Genomic DNA, 8,785 nt, shown 5'->3' with positions numbered 1-8,785 from the left:
ATCTCGTCCGCGAGGAAGCGTGACTGCGGGTTGGGCTTGAACTTCGCCGTCGTCGCTGCTCTGCCCTAAATCAACCCACCTCAGGTCAGGAATTAGGCGGATCAACCCTAGGGATGAACTGCAACCTTCGCCTCGGATTTGCCGGGTACGATTCGGGAGAAAAAAATTTGGAGCGCACGGCGGCCTGGAGGCTCTGATACCAGATTGTCACGACCTCTCTGTCGGTTGATCGCCGGAGTGGGTAGCAGGGATCGGCGATGGTGTGGCCGGCGGTAGAGAGGGAACCGGAGGGGGGCTCGAGAACGGAAACGGGAGGTAGGGAACGCACGGGAAAGAGATAAGACGGCGAGAAGGGAATGCGGGAGAGAATATTCGTTTTTCAAATCATGTCCGACACAGTACAAGGCTCCGCTATATATAGCTGGCCCGAATGACCTCCACACGCACACATCAGGCCCAGCCCAACCCCTAGCTACAGGCCCAAATCAACTAGACCTTCCCGCGCCATCTGCCGATGTTCAGCTCGCCTGCTCCTCGCGCCTCACGTCTTAGCTGACAATTTGGTTGCCAGCCTGATATCGAATCGTGCGCATTTGGCGTTTGATAAGCTTAAAGGTCTTGATGTGTTTCCGACGAGATTGTGTTCAGACATTTCACCATAAGATCTTGGACTTGGGTAAGTCGTGTGTTTTGAACGTCGACCGGTCACTCCTTACTTTTTTGTTTTCGAGCCCATCTTTCTTTGCGAGAAGAGTTCAAAAGGTATGAGGCGGCGCCCTGGTCAATCCGGAGCTTGTACAACTTCAATACGTCCTCGGTTGGCCATTATTGCCACCTCTCCTGACCCACAGCTCCACCTAGCTCAGAGCACAAGGCCATTAGCCATGGAGGAGAACGGCGGTGTGCGGCACTGGAACGCCGACGTGAACGGCGTGTCCCTCCACGTGGCCGAGCAGGGCCCCGCCGCCGGCCCGGCGGTGCTCCTCCTGCACGGCTTCCCGGAGCTCTGGATGTCATGGCGCCACCAGATGGCCGCCCTCGCCGCACGCGGCTACCGCGCCTTGGCCCCCGACCTCCGCGGCTTCGGCGACTCCAGCGCCCCAGCTGACCCTGCCGCCTACACCGTCCTCCACGTCGTCGGCGACCTCGTCGCGCTCCTCGACCATCTTCGCCTCACCAAGGTGCATGCGCCCTTCTCTGCACAGCTAGCTGTGGCTTGTTCTTTCTTCTTCCCTCGGCCGGACGAGTGACGCTCTAACGCCCGGCACCGGCGCAGGTGGTGGTGGTGGGGCACGACTTGGGAGCGCAGGCGGCGTGGCATCTGTGCCTGTTCCGGCCGGACCGGGTGCGCGCCGTCGTCGCGCTGGGGGTGCCGTACTTCCCACGCTCACCTCGACCCGTGACGGAGATGTTCGCGGCGCGCGGCGATGGCTTCTACATCACGCAGTACCAGGTGACGATGTCCATCCATCTTTTTCTTATTGCCAACACCATGGGCCGGGAAGCAGTGAATTGACTCGTGTGACATGGAAATCAATCACATACTAGCTGACGAATTTCTTAACATCTGTGCTAAGAAGAAACTTAAATTTGTTACTCTAATTGATTCTCTATGTCTTGGATGATGATTAGAACAACCCACGCCTTATGTTAAATATGTCTGTACAAGTAATAGTCTTGCTCCAAAATAGGAAAATAATATTTCCCAAAATTAGTAGAGAGATTCGATGATTCGGAGACATAGACTAATTAGTTGGCCTTCATTTGCTTCAAATTACTGAATTTTTTGGGGGGGTTTCCAGAATTACATTTTCATGCTCATGTGGCACCAGGCATATCATATCTCTTTATTATCTCCAAATTATATGTATGTATTGAGCACTCTAGCTGTTGCAAAGGACCAACTTGTATCAATCAAAATCATTCATGTAGGAACCCGGAAGAGCGGAAAGGGCATTCGATCGGTACGACGCTGCAACCGTCCTAAAGAAGTTCTACTCCATCGAATTAGACGACCTCACTGCTCCTCCTGGAGTGGAGATAATAGACTTTTTGGAGGCATCATCATCCCCACTTCCTTGGATGACCGAAGAACTGTGTCGGTACGCCGAGAAGTTTCAAAAGTCTGGTTTCACTGGACCACTCAACTACTACCGCGTGATGGACACGTAAATTTCCCATTTTCTCTCCATGACTTCTCTTAGAACTAGCTTAATTTGCAGCACTGATTTATGGGATGATACAGGAACTGGATGCTAACCGCGCCATGGCATGGCGCAAAGATCACGGTGCCTGCAAAGTTTATCGGGGGCGAGAAGGACACCGGTGTCGAGTCCTTTGGGATCAAACACTATATCGAGAGCGGAGCCTTCAAGTTGAGTGTCCCAGACTTGGAAGTTGCCATCATCGAAGGTCACCATTACCTCCAGCAAGAGCAGGCTGAGAGGGTGAACTCTGAGATATTGTCCTTCCTGGACAAGTTTTTTGGGGAGGAGACGCCAAAATAACCTTACTGAGAAATGAGCAACATATGGTCTACCAGCTGGCTTTCGATATGTAATGAGATACTTTTCATGATTTGAAAAACTGAAAATTTCATACAACTATGTACTCAAATAAAACTTGAACTGGCAAAGGTCAAGGCAATGAAAAGTGGTACGTAAGCAGCGCAAGGCAGCAATCGAAGAAGATAAGTTTTGAATCCTTGCTGTGTAAGAGCATCTCCAGTCGCGCCCCTAACAGGTCCTTCTTGGGCCATTTTTTTTCACCGGCAAGGAAAAATTGGCCCAAATGCGCCCCCAAAAGCCCGATTTTCGCCGGTTGGGGACGAAATTGACCCCGACGGTCCCAGGCCGAACCCAGCGCGCTAGGGGCCGCCCAGTGATGCCAGCTGAGATGATTTTGGCGCCAAACAGCCGTGGACCTACCTAGTTAGCGACCGGCGCACGGTCGTCCTTCTCATCGCCTTGTTTCCCACCGGAATCAATGCAAAGGTTGCGTCGTCGGTCAGCCTTCCATTATTCTTCACGTGCAGTGCACTGAAGGCGCGGCAACGCATGTCCCGTCGCTCCCCAACACGCTTTCACACCACACCGCTCCGCGTGCCTGCCCGCCCGCAGCTATATAAGACGCCCCTCCCCCACTGTGGCCACACCTATCTCCCCGTCGACGCCCTTTCCTCCTTCACCTCTTCCGTCGCCGGCGCGTTCCTCTCCCCTCTTTCTCCCCTAAAAAATGGCCGAGAGCTTCCCCGACGATGGAGCGACGACCAATGGCTTCGACCGAAATCACCTCCGCGAGGACGAGGCCCGCCTTCTCTACGGCCTTCTCTACGAGGACTACTCGGCGCCACCGGACATGCGGGTGCCGGGCTCGTGGAGGCTCTGCGTCGGCGGAGTCCCGGTGCCACCACCGCCTTCTAGAGCGGAGCGGCGGGCGAAGATCGTGTGCGTCCGGTCTGGCTGACGGGGAACGTGTGGAGCCTGCCGAGGTACGCCCCCGACATCACCACGCTGCGGACGGCGTATTTCAAACACCGGCACGCCAACCAGCTCGTTGCCACCAACGGGGTGGACCCCCGCGGTCGCCACAACTTCAAGGAGCGACGCGAACGTTGGGGCGTCCCCAGCCGCACTTTGGAGGCCCTGCGGACGGCGTATTTCAAACACCGGCACGCCAACCAGCTCGTTGCCACCAACGGGGTGGACCCCCGCGGTCGCCACAACTTCGAGGAGCGACGCGAACGGTGGGGCGTCCCCAGCCGCACTTTGGAGGCCGTCCTCGAGCACATCGACGACGGCAACTCGTCACAGTTCGAGTACCCACCACCACCCGTCTTCTCCCGCCGTCGCGGCAGCTCCTGGACACCGAGGCGGATGGAGACGGGGCCGTCCTCCTCGTCCGGCTCCCGCAACGAGCCTGTCGCAACCCCCCGCCTCGCCAGGCAGAAGACGGAACCGGCGTTCCTCACCGTCAAGAAGGAACACCTCGACATGGCCGACGACGAGACCACCCTCAAATGGGTGTGGGAAGATTCCTTCCTAGAGGAGAACGAGCTTGACGCCTCATCAGGCAAAAGACGGAGCCGGCATTCCTTCTTGACGATGAGGAACGCATGTGGGCGATGGCGTAGCACAGGACGACAACGTCAGCGGCAAGTACACCTACTTCTACAAGCTTGTCAGCGACAAGTACACCTACTTCTACAAGCTTCTCGGCATGTGAAGTTCAAATGTTGTTTGAGCATCATTTCAAAACATTAATTGTAAAGTTTAATTTGGAATGATGCTCAAACAACATTTTAGCTGCTAAAACATCATATATTATGGTACAGAAGTAGTACTATGGTAAAACAGCAGTTCATTTCCGGTGCTAAAACAGCAGTTCATTTAAGCAGCTAAAACAGCATACATTATGGTACAGAGGTAGTACTGGTAATAGAATCATGAAATGGAGATGCTCTAAAGACGACTCTCGCTGCCAATTTTGTACGTTTTTCAGCCATACGAAAATATTGTTGTTCAGAACTGTGTTCGGTTTATCAAAACACAGGCAGCCAGCCTCATTAGAAACCAGATATGCCACACAGCTACGTAGCACTAAAAAATTCACTAGATTGGAGGGCAGATGCCCTTACATCCAACATACAAGAGAAAAAAGGAGGAAGAACGGATCAAGAACTTGTAACATTCAGACAAACTTGGTCTTAGATTCAGAGGTCAATTTCCAAACCAATGCAACAGAACATATCAGATCCATACTCAATTCTATAGCAACAATAGTTTAGGCAGGGGGTACAGTCCAAGCAAAAGTTTTTAAATTCTAGCTTCACGGGATTCCAGATGGGGCAAAATCCAGACCTAGTTGGCCGCTGCTCTGTTTCTGGGGGCAGCCTCGGTACCTGAATTAACAAGCAACAGACAGAAATGCATCAGAACAAGTTCAGTTATAAAAGGATGTTCCCAGTGTTAATAACTTCTGATAAAGATGACAAGGTTACCTTCTCTGAAGTTGCTCTTGAACCTGCGAGGCACGTGGCGCATGTACCTCATCCTTCCAGTGCCGGTGGTCTTGCGCCTGATGGCCTTCACACTCCAATTGTCTGAATATATGAATCACCAAGTTAGCACTGAGCAACTCAAAAGCACCAAAAGTGGCAAAATCACTAATAAAACATAAGACAATACAGGACCAGTAATCCCAGACAATGCAGAGAAAGGGCTATCCAATCAGATCAAAGAAAACAAAATGTAATAAACAATCTGAACAACATGAGCAGCAAACACCATACAGTAAGCTTCCTGTTTGTTAAATTGCTCAAGTTTCATGGATTGTAACAGTGAACACCACAAAGCAATAATCATGACCAAAAGTCTGATCATTAGTAGTTAAGATCACGCATAAGAAAGTATACACCCTCCGTTTCTAAATATAAGAAATTGGGGCCGTTCAACAAACTGCTAAAATGTCTTACATATAGGAACAGAGGTGGTAGTAAAGATTTACAGCTAAGCATGTTAGCTGTCGGACAAAACAAGTAAATAAAATGGCATATAAGCAGGCACGGGAAGATAACTGACGGAGAAATCATCCAACAGAAAAATTACAAATTGTGGTCCTATCAAATTGCTGCAACTTTAAGAAGACAAGAACATCAACAGAATTGCATTACAGAAGACAATGGTAAATACAAGATGGAAGCATGGAGAAATCATCAGACTTAAAACTACGAATCAAGGGAGTGTAACTCCTTCATATTGTTGCAGTTTCTCATCATCACTTGAACCACAGATGATATCAGGCAACGGATAAAATTGGAACTACCAAGGTTGAAGTTAGAAATCGTTGGGAGTTAGACTCTTCCACATTGTCAATTTATGAACTTAAAATTGGAGTAAAATTATATTTATTGTGCAAAAAGCAGGACTTCCGTCAGTATGTTGACAGAATAGAAAGACACATGGTGAGGGTGAGGTCTCATCAGAGACTTAAATACTAAGAATCAGCGGAGGTTAGCTCCATCATATTGTTGCAGTTTATTCCTCATCACTTGACCCTCACAAGCTTAAGCATGCATGGACAACACAAGTACACGCCACTAACTACGGAGATAGGGTAACACAGAAGACAGAGAAGACGAATAAAAGCTAGTGCAACAACTTAAAGTCCAGCAATTATCAAGAACAAAATACGATTTTTTTTGCTCAGAGTATGAAATATCTTCTCATCAATGCCAAATAAATGGCATCTCCGAAGTCTGACATGCGTTGTAGATTTCATTATTCATCACAGCATTTTGCAAACCGCAGAAATAGCATTGAGGATCCGATAATCTCGCTAGCACGTGCATCACCAGTACCTAAAAACTCCCGCTGGGAGATCAAACTATGCATCCAACAACCATCATCCAAACAGAGGTGGTAGTAAAGACTCACAGCTAAGCATGTTACAAGTCGGACAAAATAAGTAAATAAGATGGCATAAAAGAAGGCAGAGGAAGATAACTGATGGAGAAATTATCAGGCAAAAAAACTAGAAATTGTGGTCCTATCATATTGCTGCAACTTTAAGAAGACAAGAACGTCAACAGAATTGCATTTCGCAAGAAAATGGTAAATACAAGATGGAAGCATGGAGAAATCATCAGACTTCAAACTACGAATCACGGGAGTGTAACTCCTGTCATATTGTTGCAGTTTCACTTCATCACTTGAACCACAAATGATATCAGGCAACAGATAAAATTGGAACTACCAAGGTTGAAGTTAGAAATTGGTTGGGAGTTAGACTCTTCCACATTGTCAATTTAAAAACTCAAAATTGGAATATAATTATATTAACTGTTAAAAATGCAGGACTTTTCTCACTATGTTGACATCATAGAAAGACACAATATGAGGGTGAGGTGTCATCAGAGACTTAAATACTAAGAATCAGAGGAGCTTAGCTCCATCATATTGTTGCAGTTTATTCCTCATCACTTGACCCTCACAAGCATAAGCATGCATAGACAACACAAGTACGCGCCACTAACTATGGAGATAGGGAAACACAGAAGACGAATAAGAGCTAGGGCAACACATTAAAGTCTGGCAATTATCCAGAAAAAAAACGAATTTATTTTGCTCAGAGTATGAAATATCTTCTCATCAATGCCAAATAAATGGCATCTCCGAAGTCTGACATGCGTTGTAGATTTCATTATTCATCACAGCATTTTGCAAACCGCAGAAACATCATAGAGAATCCGATAATCCCGCTAATACATGCATCAACAGTACCTAAAAACTCCCGCTCGGAGATCAAACTAGCATCCGACAACCATCATCAGAGCGTGCAGAAATAGTACGAACCGAGGTGACTGAATCAACCGCTAACGTCTCAATTCTCACAACCACATCCTAATGTGCACTAGGTAACATCCAAGAGACGAGGGGCACCATCAAGAACGTGGCGCAGTAGCAGTAACAGGCATGGGGATCCAGAACGGAGGACGTGGGAGGGGGTAGCTTACACTTGCGGATGCGGGCGGCGGGGTAGCCGCAAGAGGAGCAGGTGCTCTTCTGGAGGTGGAAGCTGCGGCGGCCGCAGCGGATGCAGAGCGTGTGGGTCTTGTTCCGGCGCTTGCCGAAGCTGCCGGTACCCTTCGTCTGCAAAAAACAAAACCACGGCGAGGACAGACGGTCAGCGACAGGCGACGACGGAGCCGGCGGCGAGGAGGGAGGGGAGGACGTACCATCGCTTAGGGTTGGAGGAGACGAGCGAATGGGAGCGGCGGCGGTGGAGGCGGAGTGGGGGAAACCCTACCGCGCTTTATAAGGGGGCGCAGCCGCCGGGCGCCGTGGTGGGCTTTGTTTGTCTCCTGGATTGTTGGGCCGTGAGAACGAGGACGCTGCATTTGGTCCATCTCGCTTCAATGCAAGCCCAATTGCCCCCAACCAGGTGCCCTCGTCAAGTCCACTCAAAAGAAAAAGGAACTCGCTGCTAAAACAAATCTCTCCCTCAAAAAAAAAAAAGAGAACTCGTTGTTATAAAAAAGGTGCTCTCGTGAAGAAGAAGAAACGTCCGCACGTACTTTGTAAAAAAAACATGTCAACAAGGAAATAAATGTCTTCTTTTTTTTTGAAGTGGTATGGGTTTTTTTTCTTGAGATCTCAGCAATTTTCACTATTGAAATCACATTGGTCTTTGATGCTAAGCCGCAAGTCAGTGACGGATCCAGGACCCAGACCGCGGGGGTGTGCAGAATACTTTCCGTTACTCCCTTTGTTTCTGGATCCGCCCCCGCCGCAAGTGACACGTCTGTACTCTCAACCCTAGCTATTGCTCCCTTCGTTTCATAATGTAAGAGCGTCTTTGACACTCTAGCGTAGTTTAGAAAACGCTATTATATTATGGGATGGATGGAGTACATCTCAAGATCCCATCAACTACATGGCCTCACATTTTTTACAAAAAGGCCCCTTCATTCTTCTGTAATCAACTATGCTCTCCGTGCCCAACGTCGTCTTAAGTCAAAGTGCATCCCGTCGCAAACCCTCGTCCCCAATCATGTCGCTTCCCCTGGCGGAGGTAAATCCGACAGATCACGAGGTACAGAATCCCAAGCTAAGCATACGATGGTATCAGGGACACGAGGTTTTTACACATGTTCGAGCTCTTCAAGGAGATAATAAGCTATGCTTGTACGCGTCTTGATCAAGTCGACATTAACAAAAAAGCATGCCGCCTTTGTACATGTCCAGCGAAACATGAACTATTATTACTACTAACACAATGCCCATGC

The 8,785-nt window shown here is 48.9% G+C and overlaps 2 protein-coding genes and 6 non-coding genes across 8 annotated transcripts; 1 reads left to right on the top strand and 7 right to left on the bottom strand.

Moving 5' to 3' along the window:
- Positions 1–509: 509 nt before the first annotated feature.
- On the top strand, positions 510–2,703 carry LOC123402130 (epoxide hydrolase A-like). The gene is made up of 4 exons (XM_045096011.1): positions 510–1,181; positions 1,277–1,453; positions 1,933–2,168; positions 2,246–2,703. Exons 1-4 carry the CDS (start codon positions 765–767, stop codon positions 2,505–2,507), a joined length of 1,092 nt encoding a protein of 363 aa, XP_044951946.1. The 5' UTR covers positions 510–764; the 3' UTR covers positions 2,508–2,703.
- A 1,890-nt stretch (positions 2,704–4,593) lies between these two features.
- LOC123402129 (60S ribosomal protein L37-2-like) lies at positions 4,594–7,845 on the bottom strand. Its single transcript, XM_045096010.1, has 4 exons — positions 7,736–7,845; positions 7,514–7,649; positions 5,000–5,101; positions 4,594–4,900 (listed from the first exon to the last, which is right to left on the bottom strand). Exons 1-4 carry the CDS (start codon positions 7,736–7,738, stop codon positions 4,860–4,862), a joined length of 282 nt encoding a protein of 93 aa, XP_044951945.1. The 5' UTR covers positions 7,739–7,845; the 3' UTR covers positions 4,594–4,859.
- Positions 5,709–5,786, bottom strand: LOC123406555. The gene has a single exon (XR_006612227.1). It is a non-coding gene; the product is annotated as a small nucleolar RNA Z199 (small nucleolar RNA).
- On the bottom strand, positions 5,973–6,056 carry LOC123406553. The gene has a single exon (XR_006612225.1). It is a non-coding gene; the product is annotated as a small nucleolar RNA Z199 (small nucleolar RNA).
- Positions 6,197–6,297, bottom strand: LOC123406588. The gene has a single exon (XR_006612258.1). It is a non-coding gene; the product is annotated as a small nucleolar RNA R64/Z200 family (small nucleolar RNA).
- LOC123406554 lies at positions 6,638–6,716 on the bottom strand. Its single transcript, XR_006612226.1, has one exon. It is a non-coding gene; the product is annotated as a small nucleolar RNA Z199 (small nucleolar RNA).
- LOC123406550 lies at positions 6,906–6,987 on the bottom strand. The gene has a single exon (XR_006612223.1). It is a non-coding gene; the product is annotated as a small nucleolar RNA Z199 (small nucleolar RNA).
- LOC123406587 lies at positions 7,119–7,219 on the bottom strand. The gene has a single exon (XR_006612257.1). It is a non-coding gene; the product is annotated as a small nucleolar RNA R64/Z200 family (small nucleolar RNA).
- Positions 7,846–8,785: the final 940 nt, after the last annotated feature.

The sequence above is a fragment of the Hordeum vulgare genome, chromosome 6H (genome assembly GCF_904849725.1).
Source record: "Hordeum vulgare subsp. vulgare chromosome 6H, MorexV3_pseudomolecules_assembly, whole genome shotgun sequence".
Classification (NCBI taxonomy): domain Eukaryota; kingdom Viridiplantae; phylum Streptophyta; class Magnoliopsida; order Poales; family Poaceae; genus Hordeum; species Hordeum vulgare.
Note: the sequence above shows the minus strand (reverse complement) of the source record. Positions and strands in the feature narration are given on the sequence as shown.

What these genes read in the sequence shown, in the direction of transcription:
- LOC123402130 (XM_045096011.1), top strand. Translation starts at nt 765, where the DNA reads ATGAGGCGGCGCCCTGGTCAATCCGGAGCTTGTACAACTTCAATACGT. An exon ending in ACCATCTTCGCCTCACCAAG is followed by an intron (nt 1,182 to 1,276) that starts GTGCATGCGCCC and finishes GCACCGGCGCAG; the next exon opens with GTGGTGGTGGTGGGGCACGA. An exon ending in TCTACATCACGCAGTACCAG is followed by an intron (nt 1,454 to 1,932) that starts GTGACGATGTCC and finishes TCATTCATGTAG; the next exon opens with GAACCCGGAAGAGCGGAAAG.
- LOC123402129 (XM_045096010.1), bottom strand. An exon ending in CGCCGCCCGCATCCGCAAGT is followed by an intron (nt 5,102 to 7,513) that starts GTAAGCTACCCC and finishes TCATATATTCAG; the next exon opens with ACAATTGGAGTGTGAAGGCC. An exon ending in CAAGAGCAACTTCAGAGAAG is followed by an intron (nt 4,901 to 4,999) that starts GTAACCTTGTCA and finishes TTGTTAATTCAG; the next exon opens with GTACCGAGGCTGCCCCCAGA.